The following is a 21,340-nucleotide window of genomic DNA, read 5'->3' as shown; positions in this document are numbered from 1 at the left end:
ACGGTGGTGGGTCAGCCCCTGGTGGGTGGGCACAGCACCCCAGGGCATGCTCACACCTGGAGAGCACAGGCATGAAGCCTCTAGAACCAAGCACCTCAAAAGGCTGCACACCAAAGCCAAGGCTGTGCACCGCGTCCCTCAGAGCGCGAAGGGTGCTGGGGCTTGGCCTCCCACCAAGAAGCAGCTGCTTGGGAGGAAGGCGATGCCGGCCTGGGGCCGCTGCGTGACTTGTGGGCAGGCAGGCAGCCGCTGGTTCCAGATGCCTGCCTGGGTCGGCGGTGTGGTCAGGAAGGCAGTGAGGCAGGTCCACCCCATTCCCTGTGGCCCCACCAAGGCAGCAGCTGCCTGGTAGCTCTCGGCAGGCCCTGGGGCTCGAGCCACAAGCGTGTTCTGTGCAAAGGGCACTCCCCATGTCCTACACTGTGGCCCGGAGCTCAGGGGGCTCCTCAGACCTCAGGGCCCAGCCATCCGGGTCCTGGCACGGTCAGGGGAGCCCCAACCCTCTGCTCAGTCTCTTAAGGCAACAGGAATCTGGGACTTGCCTTTTAATAAAAAAATAAGCCATTCACTTTATTCCTTCAAACATTCCTTCCAATTTGTGCTGGAGGACCAGCCAAGCCTCAGTGGCTTCATGGTCACACGGCGAAGCCTCCCCCAGCCTCCAACTGCTTTAGGCTGCTTCCTCCGGGAGGGTTGGAGCTGGGTTCCACAGGCAGGTGGGCTCACTGGGGTCCAGCATGGCTCCCGCCTCCTGTAACACACAGATGCCCAGATGGTGGGGACACCCTGACCCCAGCCAGACCCCAGAGACGGTGCTGTAGGATAGGAACCAAAGGTGGCATTAGGCCTCCCCTGAGGGCGCAGAACCAGGTCTGGCTGCCCACCTGCAGTCCATGCAGGGGGCCATGCTGAGGGCAGGCCCTAGAGCCTGGGTGAGCTTCTGATGCCCACCCCCCCCCCCGCCCCCAGCATCCCCTCTGTGGACCCTCTCAGGGCGCAGCCCCACTACACTTGTAGGAGCTGGCTCCCACCTCTGTAGACCAGACGTCTTCCCCCACATGGGATCTCTGCACCATGAACTCAACTAATCCGTACTGAGGGCCTACTTGATGCCTGCTCTCTGGGCACTGAGGACCCGGCAGCAAAAACCAAATCATATCACCGCCCTTAAGGGCTCACATTTATGGCAGACACGCATGTAAACCATGTCGGGTGTAGAAGAGACAGTGCTAGCAAGACAGACATTGACAGTGGTACTGCCCCAAGAGAACAGAGAGAGCATCTCTGAAGAGCCAAACACTGAGCAGACATGATTGGGATAAGGGAACCAGCCTTACAGACATGGACGAAGGCCAGGCAGAGGGGACAGCAGTGCAAAGGCCCCGAGGCACACGTGGGTCAGCAAGAAGGAAGCACCAGAGTCCAGAGTGTGGAACCCAGTGGGCGAGGGTATAGCTAGGGGAGAAGGATTACATGGCCCTCCCCACAAACAGCTCCCATAGGCCTGTATAACCCTCCCCATCACACTTGATGTGAGCTCCTAAGGGCGATGATAGTCTGCCCCACATCTGGAAAGCTGTGGGCTCCTGTGTGCCCAGAACAGAGGCACGGGGAAGGCCCATGGTATAGGGGTACCTGCACCCACCCCTGCCCCTCCTTACCCTGCTGCTCACACCAGCCGCCGCCTCTTCCGGGCATGCCAGGCATGCCGGGTTCTGCGCACATCAAGGCTGTCACAACCGTCCAGGCTTTGCCCAGGGTCTGGGGCTCCCTGAAACAAAAGCCAGACAGAGGGCACAGGAGTGAGTCCCCACTAGGACAGATAGGGAGAGCAGTGGCAGCGAGCAGTCACGCCAGGGGGTAAGCTACATGCTGACAGCACAGTGCAGGGTCAGGCTGCTACCCAGACCTTGTCCTTGCAGACAGTGTGGCTCGCAGAGGACCAGAGGCCCCAGCACATGCAGGGGCCACACGTGGGCTCTTGCTTCCCCCTACCCCTACATAGGGGCTCCATTGCCTTGAGGACACTCCAGAGCAGCCTCCTACACCCCGGTCTTCCCAGTCAGGCCAGCAGGGTAGTGGCCGAGAACACAAGCAGGTGGCAGCAGAGAGCCCGCACATAGGGGACAGGAAGCTCTTTCCCCCCCAGCCCCCCAGCCCCAAACCCTGCCTCCTGCTGTCCCAACGGTGTAAAGGGGAACCCCAACTGGGAAGCCTATAGGCGACCCCACAACCTCCCAGACCTGGCACATGACAAAGTGGCCAAACTCTCCCATGGCCCCAGGAACAGGTCAGAGGATGCCTTACCAGGAGCCCCGTAGCCTCGTGGTACACATGGCCACAAGGACACAGGAACACCGGCCTGCACATGTCAGGCTTCTTGCCAGGGAGTAAGGATAGTTTTGCCCCCACAGGTTGGAAAGCTCTTCTGGGGCAGCTACTGCCAGAGCCAACAGCTAAAGATCTCGGGGTCCCCAGATACACAGGGACAAATGCAGTGCCACCTTTGTGGAGCTTGTGCCCCACCACAGGAGCCCGTGTGTGCATGGGATGCATGGGACCCAAGATCACCCGCTCCCTCCCTCAAGCAAGGCCACGAGTGGAGAGGTTCCTCTTTGTTTCCCACAGTGGCCTCAAAGGAGGCCACATCCGTACAGACTGAGCAGGCCCAGAGCCAGCTTCCTCCTCAGCAAACCGTGGCCAGCCCTGGGGGCTGGAGCTCCCACCACAGCTGGGTGTGTGGACATGGCTGATGGCCACAGGGAAGCAGGGCAGGGGACTCGTGCCTACCTGAATAGGGATGGTAGCTGCTGGTCCTGCCTGAGGACCACATGTGAGCTCCAGCTCCCCCAGGTCATCCTCACTCTCAGGGTCAGCCCTCGTGGCCACTGACAGGGTAGTGGGGACACCATGGGGAGACAGGGTGGCCAGGAGTGCAGGGAGGGTGAAGGCAGCCAGGAACCGTGCCTTCAGCAGCAGGTAGGCCGGGCTGTCCTGGAGCTGCCTCCGCACCTGTCCCAGTGAGGCCTGCAGGGCTTCAGCTGCCCCACTGGGCATGAGCGATGTAGCTCTCTGCTCTAAGGTCTTCTTGTGGAGCAAGAGTCCAGACAGGGCCCGAAGGCTGCACAGGGCAGGTGGCTGGTAGGGTAGCCTGCTCCCCAGTGGAGGCACGCACACACCCTGCTTTCCCCGCAGCCACTCCAGCACAGCTGCCTCACTCTCCTGGGACAGGAGGTCCAGGTCTAGGGCACCCCTCTCAGGCCTAGGCCGCGGTGGGGGTGGCCTCTCCAGGCCCAGAGGCCCCGGGAGTCCCCCTGGCCTTGGGGACCCTGGTGTCTCTCCTGGGCCACTCTCAGCTTGCATAGGTGGCTGGCTGGATCTGCAGGGCTTTGCTTCAGGGTGGTCAGCCAGGAGTGTGGCTTGGGAGGATATCCTGGGCATAGCTATCTCCCGGGCCACTTGTGCCTCTCCAGGGAAGGCAGGTCCCCCAGAGGCATGGGCCACGTCACCACCCATTTCCACAGAATTTTGGGACTGGCAGAGCATTGGAATGGTCAAGAGATCTGTCCTGGAGGGAGGATCTGAGTCTGTGTCCACGTTGGCCGGAGGCTGCCAAGGGTGGCTCAGCCCAGAGGGCCTGGGGCCCCGGCCTACCTGCATCCCAGGCAGGGTGGGTGACAGAGTCACTGACAGTCCCTTGGGGTCAGAGGTCCCCCCCGCTGGGCCTCGAAGGCCCACCACAGCTGGCACTGAGAGCAGCCCCTGAGCCGTGAGCACCCAGGTGACAGGCAGAGGAGTGGTAGCCACCATGTGCGGCCCCTCCTTGTGCATGCCCAGAGCTGGCGTCAGGCTGAGGGGCTGGACAGGCAGCTGAGTGGGGCTGGGGGCTGCAGGGAGAAAGAGTGGTGCCTCAGGCAGGCCCTGCTTCCGAGATGTGGCAGGGGCCTGGGACTGTCCCAGACCATCTTGATGGCCATTCACGGAGACCTGGCTGGGGCCCAGCACCGGAGCTCTGGAGGCAGCAGGAACAGCCTCTGTGGAGGCCAGGGTGCGGGCCACGACTGGCAGGGTGGAGGGCCGCTCATCCTTGGCTGACGTCCTCAGCCCAGTCACTGCAGGGGCTCCAGGCCCAGAGAGCACCATGTCTGTGACAGCCAGGCCCGAGGTGGAGGGGTGGTGGGGGGTCTGTGGTAGACTGGGCTGGAGGATCAGTGGTGAGGACAGCAGCAGCGGTGGGAGAGCCACAGTGCCCTCGGTGGCCTTCTGGGCCCGGGCCTCCCGAAGCCGCTTCTCCCGGAGCAGCTCGGAGACGGTCTTGGGCTTGGGCCGGGGGCCACTCGGAGCTGGCAGGGGCGCCTGAGGACTGGACTTGGCACGGCAGGGCTGCCAGCCCCTGCTCCCCTTGTGGCTGGTGCTCTGCTTTGCAGGCTCTCGTGATGGCAGGCTGCAGAAGCTGCGGCCTGCAGGAAAGACAGAGCTTACGTGAAGAGCTCCGTATATGTGGACCGGACATGGGCTTCCCCCACGTCCCATCAGGAGGCCCCTGTGGAAGGTGGGTGGCTGCTGGGAGCATGGAGTGGGAGCCCTGGCGTCTGAGCTGCATGTTCCCAAACCTCCCTGAGCTCTGGCTGTGGCCAGGGCACTGGGTGCCAGGAAGCAGGGCCCATCGCATACCACACATCAGCACCGCACCTTCAATGTCCCCAAGACAAGGACGGCTGGGCAACACCGCCCACCTCACGTTGTCTCCCAGGCCCCAGGCCCTCGCATGATGCTGCTGGTGTGGAGAGGCTGGTGGCAGCCAGCAGACGCCCCTCCCTGATGCCTGGGACTGGCTCATGTGCCAGGTAGGTAGGAGCCTAAGGAGCTGCCTCTGTCCCCTCCTGTCAGCCACGCTACTGTCCTTGCTTTGGGATGCAGAGGAGACCTGGCACCAGGGCCACAGTGCTGCTCAGAGCCCGAAATTCAACTCCCATGGAAGGTTTGCTCCCTTCCCACTACAGGAGATGATCAACACAGGAGCAGAGAGGCAGACAGTACCTGTGGCGTTCTGTGTACTTGAAGACATCTGAAAAATAAGTGTAAGCGCTTCAGGGAAGTACCCAGGGTCCAGACCCACTTCTCTACCCCCAGGGAAGCCTTCCTTCTGCCCTCACCTACAGCGGAAACAGGGCCCCAAGCACCAGAGCCTCCCTCCCTCCCACCCACATCCACCTACAAGTACCACTGGGTGAGCTCATCACAGTGTGGTCAGGGCTGCGTGGGGTGGAGAGAGAGACAGGAGCTTGGCTCTCCAGGCAGGAGGCCTCAGGGGCTCCGGGGCCTGGATGGGGCACCACAGGGCTGACCTGGTTGGTCTGCCTTTAGCTGTGACTGGACTTGAGGACATGGGCTCTCACAGACAGAGCCCACACCTGGCATCCCACCCCAGCAGGGCCAGTGCCTAGAGCAGCAGATGCCCAAGGGCTCAGAGGCCTCCACGCAGCACAGGCTGTGGGACCAGGCAGGCCTGAGTGCCAGCTCTGGCTCTGCCTCCCCTGGACTTGTCACAGAGCCCCTCGGGGCTCCAGGCAGATGGGCAGACACCAGGACATCTCAGAGCCAGCAGGGCTGTTCTCAGGAGCTGACCCAGCCCCTAGGACACCTGAGAATGCCTCCTGTCTCTGGAAAGGGTTGGCATTGCCTTACTCTCCACCTGGGCAGCTGCCGTCCGCCCCAGCACTGGCCCTGCCATGTCAGGAATGGGAGGGAGCCTGTGCCCAGCGCTCACCCCTACTTCTCACCTGTAGGAGCCCAGGCCCTGGGTCCTGAGCACTAGTCTGGAGCAGGGCAGATGACTGGGCCTTCCTCTCTCGAACAACCTCCATGCAGCCAGTGGTGTCGATCTGGAACAGCTTGAGGGACACATGTGACACATGCATGACATACTTGTGACAAGAGCCCATCCCCTTCCCTGCCAAGGACTGAGATGATGAGGGTGTCTGCAACCAAACTGCACCAGCTCTGAGCACGGCCCCCAGGGTAGGTCCAGAGTCCAGTACAGCCCCTCAATGCCACGACCCCTTCACTTGACCCAGCTGGCCTCAGGGCCCGGGGGCATCGGAGCAGTGCTCCCACTGCACCTGGGTCTCTTTCCTGAAGTTTTGTTTATGCACTGGGGCTCCAGGCACCCCGTCCCTTTTCAAGATGGGGTTTAATGGTCGCTGGAACGCGACTCCAGCACTGTCCCTTCCATGGTGACTTGCCTGTTAAACGTCACAGACCACTGAAAAACCCATTCCCAGGGCCCAAAGCTTCAGAATGTTAGATTTTAACAAGTGAATCCACCACAAACTTCAAAAGCCTTTTGAGCCTGCCCAGTAGAGGCCTCCACAGCTCTCCTGCATTGCTGGTAAAGCAGACCAGTGGGGAAACGAGGCTGCTGCCCTACATACCATTCACCGGGTGAAACAAAGTATAAGACAAGAAACTTCTACATCATGGGCTTCTCACCTGGATAAAGAGAGTGAACACGGGGGTGCTGGTCAGCTGGGCATCCTGCAGCTGCTTCCTGAGGCCATCGGCTGAAGGAACAAGGGCACACGTGCAAGGTGGTTCTGGCTGCTGGCCCTGACTGGCCTCAGCCCTGCCCCCCGGAAAACACGACCAGCTCTCCAGAAACCCAAATGCAGATATCATGCACCTGAGCCCTGAGAAGACCCTTGCTAAGGCCTGAATGGCTGTTTGCTTGCCAGGCCGTCCCCTGGGTGCTAAGCATATTGGGAGACAAAACCCAACCAGCCCTCCAAATGGATGCTCTTTAGAAAGATGAGACAGGCACACGGGTCCCTTCCCTCCCTGTGCATTCCCTCCCCAGCAGGGTCACCCCTCATCTGCTCTGTGTCTTCCCCCACCCCAGTCCCCACAGGAGCTCTCAAAGGAGCCCTAGGGCAGTACCTTGAGTGTGCACTGTGGCAGGCCTCTGGGAAGTGCAGGGCAGGACATCACCCACCCACGAGCTCATGGCCATCAGGAGCTGGTACTCAAGGAGCCTCCTCTGCAGGGCCTGTCCCCGCCACCGCCGCCTGTTCCCGGTTGTCCTGTGCCACAGCTGCCGTACACGGGGCCTGGCCACACTGCTATCACCGGGGCTGGCCCCCAGGGATGAGCTGAGCAGGCATGACTGCCTCAGTTTCTCCTATATAAGGAAGAAAGGCACTTGGGCTTCCCAGCCAGGCTTGGCTCTGGGGCTGCCCGTGCCCCACCCTTACTACCCCACACTCCTTCCCTGTACTGGCAAAAGGGGGACCAGGCTGAGAGGGCAGTGGCTAAGGGGGCTGTGACGGGCAGCAGCTGGGGGCCGGCTCCTACCACCATCTGATGCCAGCAGATGACTCCCACTATTGCAAATGTGAGGCTGGACACATGGGGAACCCTGGCACGGGGCCTGCAGGGGCAGCACGCACAGCCTTATGCCCAGGTTCCAAAGCAGGGTGGTGGGAAGTGCCCTGAAGTGCCCTTGGGCAGGTCCCTAAGGCCTGGCACCAACAAACCTGCCTGGCTTGGCTGCAGCCAGCACTAACAAGGTCCCCGACCACCAGCAGGCCCCTGAGCTGATGGTACCACGTGCTCATAAATCCCATAGGCAGCAGCCTCTGGACCGGTGCCCAAGGGCCTGACAAGTCACAGATATGGCAGAGGAGCCATGCAGTGCAAGAGCCGGCACATGTGGTCTGCCCTGACAGCCCGCTGTCTCCTCAGGTGCCACAGAGTGGAGTCTCCAACTCCTCCCAGGACTTAGTAGCCTGTGTGCTACAACCCCGCACACAGCCGGAGCCAGGCATGCCCCAGGGCCCTGACACCTCAGACACCAACCAGGACAGGCACACACAGGGCTGCAGGACAGGAGACCCTCCTGCTTGCCACCCCTGCCTCACCACCGCTCATGGACAGACTGGTCAGAAACGGCTCTGAGTCCAGGAGCCTGCCCAGTAGAGGCCTCCACAGCTCTCCTGCATTGCTGGTAAAGCAGACCAGTGGGGAAACGAGGCTGCTGCCCTACATATCATTCATGAGGTGTGAACACTGTACAGAGCCAGGACAAGGTGTCTGAGGCCCCTCCATGCCCAGGAAAGCCTGCTGTGCCTCAGCACCAGTCTTGCTGACCCTCGAGTAGCAATGTGGGATGCAATGGGGCCTGTGGCCCTACCTTGTTGGCTGGCTCCTCTGAGCTCAAGGGATGAGTGTCCACCAAGTCTGGGTGCCCGATGCCTCCTGCACTGGTGCTGTGGGTCCCGGAGGGGGTGTGTACCCTGCCCACCTCCTCTGTGGGAGCCGAGGCTGTGGGGTGAATGGCCCCGCTGCCATCCTGAGCCTTGCTGGAGCCTTGGGGAGGGCTGGAAGGTGAAGCATGGTGTCCTGGCCAGCCCCGGGCCCCCCCTCCACACGGCTCACTGGCACTCTGCCTGGCAGGCACCCATAGGTCCATGTCCGGCACAGTGTGCTGTGTGGACGGTGGTGCCTGGCCACCTGCCCCAGTCTCCGGGGCTTCCTCTGGCTCTGAGTCCTCGCTGTTCCCGCTGCCGCCCACGCCACTGATGTCCTCACTGCTGGTGTCCCCGCTGCTGGAGCTCCACCGCACACGGCGAAGGGGACGCCGCCTCCTCCTCCCCCGACTCTGCTTCTTCTGTGGGGAAGGGCTATATGGAGGCCTTGGCTGTCTAGGGCTTGTGGACCAGGGATAAGGGGCAGGCAGGCTGGCCCTCTGAGGAGAGACCCTGAGCAGTCTGGGACATGGCGTGCTGAGAGAACAGCCCCCCCGGCCGTTCTGACGTGATAGCAGCTCCCTGATAGAGCTCAGGGGCTCTCTACCCTTGGTCTCTGGGAAGAAAAGATGCCAGGACCAGAAACCAGATGTCCCTCCTCCACTCCCTGCCCGGTGGTGATGCTGGCCCCATAGGTGATAGGGCCTTTGGACTGACTTTTAGTAAAGCCTCACCCTGACCATGATCTTCCACTTGCTCAGACACTGGGAGCCCGTCCGATGAGGTAGTTCAGAAGCTATTTTTGCCCAGTGACCTACAAAACAAAACAATGTGGAGGCTGCTTCCCAGAATCTGTGACAACGTATTTGCCAGCTTGGACAATGGACTCTTCTCGAAGACACGCTCTCCCGTAAAAGACAGACGCCATGTGCCATCGGAGTGCGTGCTCACCAGCACACCACTCCCTGCATCTAAGAAGCTCAGGGATAGCAGGGTGATCGGCCCTTTAGCAAAAATCTAGAGAACACACAACTGAGGTGAGGAAAAACACTCTGCGCTTATGTAAATGTAAAGTATCTCCTCTGTCCTTCTGACAGTACAGGCAGGAGGACACTGGAGCCTTCTTTATAGGACTGTGTGACCGGTGTAGCAGTCAGAACTCTGTGTGCACCTGAACTTGGCTAAGCTGCGTCTAAGGATCTGCTGTGGATAAAAGCAGATGCAGAGACCGAGCTCTTGGCTCATTCCAGCTTGGGGACAGAAATGAGAAATGGAAACATCTGTCAACAGATGTGTGGCTGAGTAAGCTCTGTCCTCTTCCTCAGGGAGACGGGACACAGCTGGTGATACCGGGAGGTCACAAGACACATAAAGACAGAACATTCATAATGGATAGCAGAACGCTGCATCATAAAGTGGAAAAGAGCAGACTCGGTGAACTCACACCAAGAGACTCAATTTTAAAAAGCTTCCCTAGAAAGGCGCCCAGAGAGCAGACCAGGCAGGTGCTCATGGCTGGTGGCAGCCTTCTCGAGGAGAGGAGAGTAGTCACGGCCCTCCTGAACTTTCCATCCCCACTGTGTGTCAGTGTGCAAGGGGGAAAAGTGGGGACAGGGAGACAGCTGGGGTCACCGCAAGTTGTGCCTCCCAGGGGCTCAGGGCCGACAGAGGCCCAGGACTTACCAACACCGTACTTCTCGATCAGCTCAACCAGCTTCTCCTCCTCGCTTGCATTCCATCTCCCCTTTTTCAAGCTGAAGTGTAGCCGTCTGAGATACCTGCAAACAGCAAGGACACAGGGGCATTTCAGGTACCAGAACGACCTCCCTCAGCCATCCTGGCTCCAGCAAGGGCTTTGAGACCCAGCACTAAAAGTTCAGGTGATGAACAAGGAATAGATTAACTGGACTTCATCAAAATGAAAACCTTTTCAACACGTCTCACAGGATGCCATCGAGAAAGGGAACACGCAGCCCCCAGACTGGCAGACGTGGCCTCTGATAAGGAACTCGTAGCCAGAACACGTATCAACTCACAAACCCATGACACAAGAGCATGCAGGTGCCTGTGTGGCCCAGCTTTCCGCTGTGGGGGTGCAGTGATGCTGGACGACACGGCCGTCCCATAGCTAACTCCCAAGGAAGCGCCACACTCCTTCCACGGCACCTGCAGCATGTGCCCTCTGCACCCTTGTCAACAGCTGCCTGCCCTCTCGTGCAGTTTTATTTTATTTATTTCACTCATTCATTCATTCATTCATTCATTCCTTCATTCATTCCTTCATGTATTTATTTATGATAGTCACAGAGAGAGAGAGAGAGAGGCAGAGACATAGGCAGAGAGAGAAGCAGGCTCCATGCACCGGAAGCCCAATGTGGGACTCGATCCTGGGTCTCCAGGATCGCGCCCTGGGCCAAAGGCAGGCGCCAAACCGCTGCGCCACCCAGGGATCCCTCTCGTGCAATTTTAAAGCAAATGTCCTGATGCAAGTGAAATGGGATCTCACTGTCACTCTGATCTGTGTTTTTGCAATGACTAATGACACTGAGCACCGTTTTTGTGTGCTCTCTGGAGAAACGACTATTCAAGCCTTTGTCCCTTTCCGCAACTGTGTGCTGTGGTTGGCAAAGGGTGTTTCTCTGGGTGGTGGTCACAATGTCCTGAAGTTGGGGGGATGGGCTGCACGCTCCCTGAGGACAATAATCCCCCCAGGACACCACTTTTCACGTGTATGTGCCATATGGCACATGGATTAAGTTGTTAGAAACTGTTAAAAACAAAAAAACAAGAAAAGGAGATCACCAAAGCAGCCTTCCGAGGATCTTGCTGTCAGATCAACAGGACTCAAGGAAATAAGCCTTGAGCCCAGTGGGTCAGGGGCCACCTCAGGTTAAGCTCGGACAAAAGTCTGGTTCTAAAAGCCATGGACGTCCTGCTTCCTGTGCAGTCACCGCTGGCATGCAGGGCTCCCACGGCCACCCTAGCTTCCACCAGCAGACCACCCGGGGCCATGAGCTGCTCGCCTACCGAGAAGTGACCCCAGCAAGGCCTCCCTCACCCAGCGAGGTCCAACTCACCGATCTCGGCACTGGGCATCGCTCCTACCTGGCACCTCTTCCCGGATTTTAAACCAATCCTGCTCCCCATATTTGGCAACTGCTTGAAGCAACTTCTGCAGGAGAGAAAGCAAACAAGCAAGGCCTCTGCAGGCAGCCATAACCTCCACAGCCCGCAACAGCCCATTTCAGAAGGGACGGTGGACACCTAGGCTCACATCCCGGGATGGCTCTCCTCGGCTTCCACGGCCATACACTCACCGCATCTTCCTCTGGGGCCCAGAACCCCTTCTTCAGGCTGGGGTCCAAGCTCTTGGTCCACCGATAGATGAGTTGCATGGAATCTCTCCCTTCCATGTAGTAGACAACTGGAGACAGAGGAACGTGGTGGGCACTGTGCTTCCTGGGTCATCCGGCAAGGGGCTGCATGACCTGACTTCCCCTCCCGCCCCTTGTGCCTGTAAGGACTGAGTTGCATCCGCCTATGAGGGGCCTCAAGCTGGGCGGCATGCAAGCTGCGGCAGGAGCACAGGTGGCAGGACCTACACGGGCACTCACTTCTCCGGTAGGGGATGTGGCTGCCGACACGCATCTCCTGGACGAGCTGGGTGAGCAGGCGGTCCTCCTCCCGAGTCCATTCCTTGCGCTTCAGAGCCTTGTTGTGCTGCTGGTACTTCTGCAGGCACTGGAAGGCACTGCGGTTGGTCTTCCCGAGACCCAAACCAAAACAAAGTGGGTGTTACTCGGCGGGCACCGCCTGCAGAGGGACGGCCAGGGTGCAGGTCATTTGTGCCTTGCAGGCCATGCATTTTTGTGAACCAATGACCTAGTTACTCCTACCAGACCCTGCAGGCACAGCAGAAAGCATGATGGCAGATGACGGCGAAGCACCAGTTTGCAGCTTCACCAGATGTGTATCCAGAAAATTCTGTAATGCTTCATTTACATGACCTCAAGGTGACACTGGACTACTGGATGGCAAACGCCAGCTCAGCAGCCTGTGAGAGGAGCCTCCCTGCAGAGCTCATGCCTCTGAGGACATGGGGGATGCAGTGCTGCCCTAATTTTGGGGCCCTGACCGGTCTCTCTGAAGCCTCCATGGAGGGCAGCTGAGAGGAGCCTGCATGTTGGGCAGCAGGGGGCCAGTTCTTGTGGCGCCCACATCTCTGGGGAGGCCATCCTAGGAGAGCTCTGGAGCAACCGTATTCTAGCTTCCACAGGTGCTTCAGTTCAGGATGTAAACCGCCAGTCTACACAGCAGAAGCTTTTGCCCGAGCATGTCCCCCATCACCCCCTTACTCCCCTTCCAGAAAGAGTTTCCCAAAAGCTAATTAACTTTTAAACACTCTTTTTTCCTAAAGAAGACTCTCGAGTTAGAGAGAACATGACATGTACGGTTGGATGTAAGCAGTCTGCTGGCCTATGAGGTCTGGGTTTGGTGATGCCCTTTCAGACTCAACACCAAAAGCATGGTCCTTGAAAGAAGGATCAGCTGTGCTGTGCTAAAAATGAAACCTCCTGCTCAGTGGAGACATCAGGAGAATGAGACAAGCTGCACACACAAGATGCATCTGATAAAGGCCTGTCATTCCAAATACACAGGAGGTTCCTTAAACCTCAGCAACAAGACAATCTGTTTTAAAAAATAAACCAGAAACCTCAACAGACTCTTAACCAAAAACAACCTGCAGATAAGAAATAAACCACCACGCGTTTGTCATCAGAGATGCAAAAGTAAACAAGACACCACCACACGTTTGGGAGAATGGCCCGAATCTGGAGCCCAGATGCTGTTGCATGCTGGCAAGGACCCTCATTTGTGGCTCGGGGCTCACAGCCCAGGGCGGCCACTCCGGAGGACAGGAGTAAACACCCTCTTAGCATACAACCACTCCTCGATATTTCCCCAAAAGGAGCTGATAAGTCACATCCACACAAACACCCTCGCACAGATGTTGACAGGAGCTGCAGTAAGGACTGCCAAATCCCAAAATGATCAAGAGGCCCTGCAGCAAGTGGGTGGACTAAGCGAGGTCCATCCAGACAATGCGCTGTTATAGTGCTCAAGATAAATGAGCGGTCAGGCCGAGAAAAGGCACAAAGAGGAGTAAGTCGTCCATACAGGCTGCAGGCAGCAGGGCCCCAGTCCCGTGACATCGTGGAAGAGGCACCGCTGTGGAGGCTGTGAACTGTCTGCATGAGACTGTCCCGGTGGACACGTCCCCCACACTGCCCAAACCCAGAGTGCACCATGACACAGCCCCGACATCCATGCTGGGCTCTGGGTGCCCGCACGCCAACACACATCCAGCCTGTTAAACAAAGCACCGTTCTGGTAAGGGATGATGATGGGGGTGGAGCAAGGGATAGAAGGGGAGCCTCTACATCTTCCTCTATTTTACTAGGAACCCAAACTGTCCTCAACCAAAAACCTTAAAACCCAAGAAACTAAGGAAATAAAGACTAAAAACAACTTTAAGAGCACAACTCAGGGGATGCCTGGGTGGCTCAGCAGTTGAGCATCTGCCTTCGGCCCAGGTCGTGACCCCAGGGTCCTGGGATCGAGTCTCACATTGGGCTTCTCGAGGGGAGCCTGCTTCTCCCTTTGAGGGTGTCTCTCCGTCTCTCCTGAATAAATAAAATCTTAAAAAAAATTTTTTTAGAAAAAGCACAACTCAGGAAGTGTGTAAAACATACATGTACGGCACCAGGTTACTTGGCTGCTCAGGATAAGCAGCACATGTCGTGCTTCTTTGCAAGGGGGGACGTGCCTTTCTGACATCGGCAGGGCGCTCCAGCCCAGCACGCTACAAATGAGCTCAGCAGGACAGACCACAAACCGTTAGCCAGGTATGCGCTGAACCCTGTGCCCTCGGGGTCTGTGCGGCCTCCGCACAGCTTTAATCAGGTTTGGTTCAGTGGCTACGATCACGTGTCTGTCTACAGAAGCAGTCAATCCAAACACCTGGACTTCATGGACGACCTTCTTAGGTCGTAAGCCAGTAAAGCTCAAAGCCAGCACAACATGGAGGATTCTTGAGACACCTAACTGCCTAACACCCTCCCTACAGAGGGCCGAAGCGGCGGCCAGAGTCCCAGCTCATGGCGAATTGTTCTTGAGAGGCAGGCCTTCAACACCTTCGCAGTGGAGACAGAGGCTGAGCGGAGCCCTTGGTCCTTACCTCAGAAATGAGGAAAACAGAAGAGCCCAGAGAAAACTGGGAAGAGTATTTCCCTCAAACCCCATCAGAACCAAGCCCTGGGCTTCACGGGAATAAGGAAGGATCCAGAAGGAAGCCAAAAACAGGCCCTGGGAAGGAGGGGGAAGGTGGGTGAGCACTCAGAGACAGATGGGGGCTGAGGAGCCAGAAGCTTCCAGAGATTCAGCCCAGGGGGCTGGAGAGGCTACTCTTCTCCTTGTGGGCCACACCCTCAAAAGCAGCACGATGATGAAGCTTGGCAGCTCCCAGGGCTGTGGCATGACAGGCAGCCTGCGGCGACCCCAAGCCCGCCCAGTCTCCCAGGCGTGGACCCAACCCTGCCTGGTCTCGGGGGCCCCTCTGGTCCTTACCCCTAGCTCCTTGGCAATCGTCTCCCACTGCAGATGACCATGCTTGGCGGCGATAGCCTTTAGCTGGTCCACCTCCTGCCCACTCCACTCCTGCTTGTTGATGCTTGGGTGCTCAAAGTTCTGCCAGAATTTCCGGATCTCCTCTGCGCTGCGGCTGCCCTCAAACTGCACCCACAGAGAAACAACCCAACCTGAGAGGACTGTCGTGCTCTGGTGGCTGGTGGCCTGGAGTCCCAGGAGAAGCAGGGTTTGCCTGCAAGCACATGCCTGAACCCTCACACCCTTCTGTCTCAGGAAAGGCACCTCAGGCCAGCAGGATGGGCCCCGTAAAGCCTCTCCACACTGCTGGATAGGTGCCTGCCCAAGGCTTCACGACAGATCTGGTGGCCACTGGGGACGTGGCCTGACTGCCTGACGCTGATTTGCTCATTCTAAGCCACCAGCCCAGCACTGCCCCAACTTACGTTAACGTTGGAAATCTTCTCCCAGTCGTGGTTGTCAAGCCTGTTCCCCAGCAAGGCCTCCTCTGGGAGCTGCCTGGAGGAAGGGACAGGCTGCCAGCGTCATGCCTGGCCTTCCACGCCTCTCCCAGGCCACACCATCCCCGTAAGACCCAGCTCACCGGATGTCTTGGGCCTCTGTCTCCGCCTCCCTGCTCTGCTTCTCCAGGACCTGCCTCTCTGCCTCGCTTGTCACCCTACTCTGTTTCTGGTGCAAGTACTCAAGCCTATGGGCAAGCAGAGGCACCAGGGTTATCTGTGTCACCCCTGGGGGGCAGGGGGTGGGGTCTTGGGGCCAGTTCGGCTTCCCCATGCACGCAGGCATGCGCGTCACTCCATGCAACGAAGCTCCACATCAGGGGGCACACGCCAGAGCCTGGCTCCAACTCTAAGCCTGCCTCTTACAAGCAGGAGGCTGCCCGGCTTCCCACCCACAGGAAGCAATGAGCTCCCCCTCTGGATGCTGCTGGCGACATGTCAGCAACTAGTGTGGCTATGTGTACAAGGACACACAGTAACAAACCCCAGCTCGGCGTCCCAGCTGCCAGCCTTGGCCTGGCATGCAGTGAGATGTACTGTGGGTAGCCTGGCAACAGGGCCAGGGCCTACTTAAGCCTGCAGTCGCCCCTCCTGAAGGCCAGGGAGAAGGACACCATCACGGAAGCAAACCCTGACCCGCCAATCAGCCGTGAGACCATGGGCAGCCCCAGGGAGCCCTGGCCCAGCCAAAAGGCACTGTGAGTTGATCACATGGTGTCACTGCATCACAACACAAAAAGGTCTCGAGAACGGCCCACTTCAGACCAGCGAAACTGCCCGAGCTGCGTGAGTGAAGACGACCATTCAGCCTGCCTGGTTCTTGCACGCAGGATCTCGAGCTCAGCTGCCTCGCTGGGGACAAGTTCCGGGATCGGCGCCTCTCCCACTGTGACCAGGGGGTTGCAGCCACACTGGAGCATCTGCCCATCACAAAGCATCTGGCCTGGACACCCTCCCACCCCCGCCAGCTCCCCAGGGAGGCTGACATCTGAGGCCATGCTCAGACTTACTTCAACAGCTTCGGCTGAAGCAGGCGCTGCAGGCGGTCGCTCACCACTGACCTTCGGAGCAGAGCCTTCTCCCAGTTTTTCCCTAATGACAGACAATGACCTCAGCAGCGCCTTCCCTGACTTCCATTCGAGGAAGTGGTGGGCACACGACCAGTCCAGGGCCGCAGCACCGGCGAGAGGACCAGGCTACAGGCACAAGGGCTGCTGTCCAGCAAGGGCGCCCTGGCCCATGCTCACAGCTGGGCCCCTGGGGCTGGGAGTGCAAGGATGGAAAGGCAGACCGGATAGTGAACTGTGTGGATCACAGCCCTAACGTGGTGTGGGATAGGCAGGGCTTTCGAGTGGCCAGTCCCAGTGGTCAAGGCCTGAAGGGGGAGGCACCTGGGGAGAGGCAGGGCTGTGGTGCTGAGGCCCAGGTGCTTACACTTAGTCACCAGGAGCTCCTCAAAAGCCTTGATGCCCTGGGCGGCCTTCTCTCGTGTCTCCTCGTTGGCAGGAGGCCCCTGCCAGATAAAGTGGTGTCACGATGTGGACAGAACCCAGGTATGCTCACCTCACAGGCCGAGCATGTTGCTCTGAGGCCCCACTAGGACTCTGGAGCCCTTCCCCTTGGCCTCCTTGAGCAGCTCAGCCTCAAGGGAGTCTGGGCACTGGACACCTGGGCCCAGGGCTACTGCCTGGTGACTGGCTGAGGGCCACGACCCAACCGGCATGGGGTGGGCTCAGCAGTTCCCTGGGACCTTACAACCAGGCCGCCATGATTCTGCCAAGCTGCCCCGACCTTGGCACCACCTCTTACAGAAATGCCCCCAGGCTTACTTGTGGAGCTGAGATCACCTTGCCACGTTCCAGGGCCTAAGACCCTGACTTTCACCACTGGCAACAGTGGAGAGTTTGAAAAAGGCTAGAGAAAATTACCCTGAACAATCCAAGGGAAGCCACAACACCCCCAGCAGGTGAGGAGACGAGAGCCCCTTCCCACACAGCCTGACCTTCTCCCCAGTGAGGAGAGCGGAGAGCCAGTTACTCACCACTCCAGTCACTCTATCCTTGAAGTAGGGCTTCATGAAGTGCCCTATGTACAGGTTCGGAGGCAGGGTCTTGCCGTCCTTCACCTTGGGGCCTTTGGACCCTGCCAGGTCACTCATGATCTCTTCCTGTGGCAGATACAGAGGGTCCACAGGGGCCAGGCAGCAGTGACTGCCCTTGTGGAGAAGGGGAACCAGGCAGCCAGGGAGCAGACTTAGCTCAAAGCCCTGGTACTGGGGTGTCTGGCCATGAGGGTTCTGAGGGCCAGGCCCTGTCCTACCTGCTGCTCCCGGTTCTGGGCCAGCAGGAGGCTGACCTCCGCCAGCCTCTCCTGGATGACCTCCTGGTAGACCATGTTCAATTGCAGGCAGGTCTCTGGGTCTTCAGGGAGGTTCTTCTCCTTGGGGTCGTCCTCACCATTGCTGGCCTCACCCCACCTCTCCTCTTCCTGGTTACAGGTGAGAAATGGCAGGTGAGAAAGAAGGCATGCAAACACCATCCCTCTTGTGACTCAGGGCAACACAACGAGCGTGAGTTCACGCTCCGGTCCCTGGAATAGCAGAAAACTACCCCAACATAGAGCATGTGCACGTTCCACATCTTAAAACAGAAAACAAGCTTCTGAAGGCACCTCTGGGATTAGAAAGGATAAGGAGATAACTGCTGTTCACTTTCCACAATAAATGCTTCTGTGGAACTCAGGGCTCTGAATAGGCTTGTGTGCCCTCATCCCTGGCAGGGGCAGTGAGCACTAACACGGATGCAGGGGGCCACTGTGGTGTCAGCAAAATTAAAGACTGGGTATAATCCACAGGTCCATTAGGTGTGGAACTATGTAAATCTAAGCCAGGGGGACTACCTGGCAATCAAGAAGAGGCACTTCTGTACCTACTGCCTCACTGAAAGAACAAAAATCCAATCATAAAGATTCTCTAAGTTAACATGAAATTCTAAAATAAGCAAATTGCAGCAATAAAAACTGGCGTGACTTGAGTATTACCTGCCAGGCACCATCTTAGGTGATCACACACACGGGCTGAACTACCTGTGCTGTGACTACCCCACTGCACCCTGCAAACTGAGCACCGACAGGCAAGCTGCAAAGGGCCAGACTCCAGCAGTACGCTCAAAGCCTTCCACCTGTGATGTCATACCCAGATCTGTGCGCATTAGGAGGAGCTCAAGAAAGCCAGGAGACATACACCCCAAGCTATAGACAACGGCTATTTCTAGGGAGAATGTTAATTTTGGTGACAGACGCTCTGTGATATGTCACCTCCACTAACAAGTACATGGAAAACCCAAATGAGCTCAAAGCACCCCTCTTGGTCTTGGGCCCACTGGCAGGGTGGGGTCTGCCTTGGCAGGCACAGATAGTTCAGGCCAGTAGTTACCGAGACAGGGGAATCAGCAGCATCCGAGTCCTCCTCTGGCAGTGAATCTGTGAGAATGCAAGCACATCGTGTGGATGACCAGTGACGGGATGCCACACCCGCCAAAGGGATGACCAGCAGGTGCAGCACAGGGTCGTTTCCTGATGGTCAGAGGTGGGTAGGGGCTGAAACTGGACCTTCCCTTCCCATCAGCCAGTGTCTGAGCACTCACTGACCGGATAGGACAGGCCCTGAACCAAGGCCAGGGTCAGCCAGAGAGGGAAGGTGGACCATGCTGGAGGCCAATACAAAGCTCAGATTACAGGTGAAAGGCAAGCCCTGGTGTAGCCCAGAACACTGAGAAACAGCCTCAGGACTGCTTCCCAGGGCCGAGAAGAGGCAGGTATGCAGGAGGCCCAGTTTCTCATAGTTTCTGACCACACAGGTAGGCCTCCAATCAGATCTGTGGCGAGGGCCCTGAGGGCCCAGGGAGCACCAAGGACAGCCCTGGGGCGGGGGGGGGGGGGGGGGGGGAGGGGGACACGGGACTCTCAGCTGTCTAGTGTGGTGGTGACTGACAAGCAGAGCTCTGGAACCTTCCGACTCCTGAGGACAGCATACTCACACCCAACCAGCAGGTTGGCCAGCTAAGGAGGAGCGCTTTCAGGCCATCCCCGGGAGTAAAGGCAGAGGTCGGTGTGGGCGAGCACTGGGCTGGTACGGAGGCCAGATGGATGGGTTCCAGCCGTGGCCTGTGGAAGCTTACCTGCATCAGAATCCAAAGCAAGACCAGACTCGGAAACACCCACACCAATGCTCGAGGAACTGGGATCCAAAATCCTCTCAAGCTCTGCAATCTCCTTTGCTATCTTCTCTCTTTGAGCATCTACGTCCATGACTCCTACTGGTCAACAGGACAGATGACAGGATTTCAGGGACCCATCGTCCACACACGCATACCCGTGGGTGGGGGGGCGACAGAAGCCTGACCAAAGCAGGCGGTCCTGCTCAGGGAGCCCTGGGGCCCTGACCTGACACCTCCCACACCGCTCCAAACACCCGCTATCTGCTCCACCAGGTGCTGAAGCCACGTGAACGTGCCTGCCCACTCCCAGGCAGGCTGTGAGCAGGATGGAGGCAGAGTGATGGGCACGGAACGGACGCGCCCCAATGCCGGCCAGTCACCGGTGCAGACACGGCTCTGCGTGGTAGCCCAGTCACCAGAACAAGGACGAGGCCCAGGCCGAGAAAAACCTGAACCCAGGGCCCAGGCCGAGAAAAACCTGAACCCAGGGCGGTCCCGGGGATGGTGGGCCGGCCCCGCACCTCCAAGGGCTCCCGGGAGCGGCTGCCACCCAGCCCGACCTGGTATCTTAGCAGCGCCAGTCGGGGAGGCCGCAGAACAGAGGCTCGTGAGGCCTCGGCCCGGCCCGGGAGCCGGACGCCCTGCCGGAGAAGCTCCCCCACCCCCGCCGCAGCCCCCGCGCTGGTGCACGCTGCGAGCGAGCCGAACCGGCCGAGAGCCGGCTGCCCCCGCCGCCCGTCCTCCCGCCCGGGCCCCGGCTGCCCCCGCCGCCCGTCCTCCCGCCCGGGCCCCGGCCCGGCCCCCTTCCGGACAACCTCCCCGACACCGACTCCGCGGCTCTCACCCGCCGCCAGCGCCGCCGCCAGCGCCGCCGCCAGCGCCGCCGCCAGCGCCGCCGCCAGCGCCGCCGCCCCCTACACTTCCGGCGGCCGCAAGACCGGAAGTCGCGCCCCGCGGCCGCAGCGCGAGGCACGCCGGGACGGGGCCAGCGTCGGGCGCTTGCTGCCCCGCGCGCCGGCCGCGGGGTTGTGGGTGTGTGGGGTCGGCCGTACGAGACCTCCTCCTTGCGGAATCCCGCTTGCTCCTCCCTACCTGTGCTAACTACATCGGGCTGTTGCTGCGGCCAGGCCCCAGGGCAGGCGGCGCGCAGGACCGGAGGCCCCCCCCAGCCCCCCCCAGCCCCGCGCGCACCTCGGGGCCCATCCGGGGCCTCCCCGGCCGGGCGGAGCCTGCCTGCGGTTGCACGTCCTCGGGGCGTGTGCGGAGCTGGGGCAGGGCAGGGCAGGGGGCGCTAGTCCCCTCCCCGAGTGCCGGGCGTCTCCGGGGTGGGGGGTATGCTGTCTGGAAACCCGGAGTGCGCCTCCCCTAGTGGACAGAGCAGGCGGAGCTGGCAGGCCGTGGAGTGGGGAGAACCAATTGCAGGACCGGACTGGCCGCGAGGCGCTGGAAATCCAGAGCCCGAGCTGCACGTCCCCCCAGTTTGAATCTTTTATCGCGGAACACCAAGCACACGCGGGAGACGGAGCAGTAAGAGCCCGAGCGTGCATCCAGCTCCTTACTTCAGCTAGACCCTTCTGGCGCCCGCAGCCTCTCCTCAAGCCCCTGTGGAGGTGGTAGGGGTCTGGCGGGCTCAAGAGCAGGTGGAACGCATCAGGGGTGCTACGAGCCACCCCCTTAAGATGCTGGGCCTGCAGCTGTGGCCAGAGGCATCCTC

General features: G+C 59.3%; 1 protein-coding gene across 10 annotated transcripts; it reads right to left on the bottom strand.

Moving 5' to 3' along the window:
- Positions 1–543: 543 nt before the first annotated feature.
- Positions 544–20,935, bottom strand: SNAPC4 (small nuclear RNA activating complex polypeptide 4). Of its 10 annotated transcripts, XM_072748108.1 has the most exons (24): positions 20,416–20,455; positions 20,148–20,240; positions 19,588–19,722; positions 18,843–18,889; positions 17,729–17,896; positions 17,451–17,576; positions 16,844–16,922; positions 16,420–16,501; positions 15,493–15,597; positions 15,335–15,407; positions 14,871–15,035; positions 11,858–12,005; positions 11,561–11,667; positions 11,321–11,415; positions 9,927–10,021; positions 8,978–9,057; positions 8,189–8,665; positions 6,937–7,177; positions 6,493–6,563; positions 5,784–5,894; positions 5,041–5,068; positions 2,791–4,460; positions 1,662–1,771; positions 544–751 (listed from the first exon to the last, which is right to left on the bottom strand). In XM_072748108.1, the coding sequence occupies exons 3-23, from the start codon at positions 19,715–19,717 to the stop codon at positions 1,670–1,672; spliced, it is 4,200 nt and encodes a 1,399-aa protein (XP_072604209.1). In that variant the 5' UTR covers positions 19,718–19,722; positions 20,148–20,240; positions 20,416–20,455; the 3' UTR covers positions 544–751; positions 1,662–1,669. The 10 variants fall into 10 exon arrangements, with proteins under 10 accessions (XP_072604209.1, XP_072604213.1, XP_072604211.1 ...); XM_072748112.1 differs by lacking the exons at positions 20,148–20,240; positions 20,416–20,455 and adding an exon at positions 20,818–20,935; XM_072748110.1 differs by lacking the exons at positions 20,148–20,240; positions 20,416–20,455 and adding an exon at positions 20,719–20,836 and having other exon boundaries at positions 19,588–19,725.
- Positions 20,936–21,340: the final 405 nt, after the last annotated feature.

Source organism: Vulpes vulpes, chromosome 2 (assembly GCF_048418805.1).
Source record: "Vulpes vulpes isolate BD-2025 chromosome 2, VulVul3, whole genome shotgun sequence".
In the NCBI taxonomy this organism is placed as follows: domain Eukaryota; kingdom Metazoa; phylum Chordata; class Mammalia; order Carnivora; family Canidae; genus Vulpes; species Vulpes vulpes.
The sequence above is the reverse complement of the archived record's forward strand: the minus strand, read 5'-3'. Positions and strand labels throughout refer to the sequence as shown.

What these genes read in the sequence shown, in the direction of transcription:
- SNAPC4 (XM_072748112.1), bottom strand. Translation starts at nt 19,717, where the DNA reads ATGGACGTAGATGCTCAAAGAGAGAAGATAGCAAAGGAGATTGCAGAG. An exon ending in ACAGAGGCCCAAGACATCCG is followed by an intron (nt 15,408 to 15,492) that starts GTGAGCTGGGTC and finishes CCCTTCCTCCAG; the next exon opens with GCAGCTCCCAGAGGAGGCCT. An exon ending in AAGTACACAGAACGCCACAG is followed by an intron (nt 4,461 to 5,040) that starts GTACTGTCTGCC and finishes TCTTTCCTGCAG; the next exon opens with GCCGCAGCTTCTGCAGCCTG.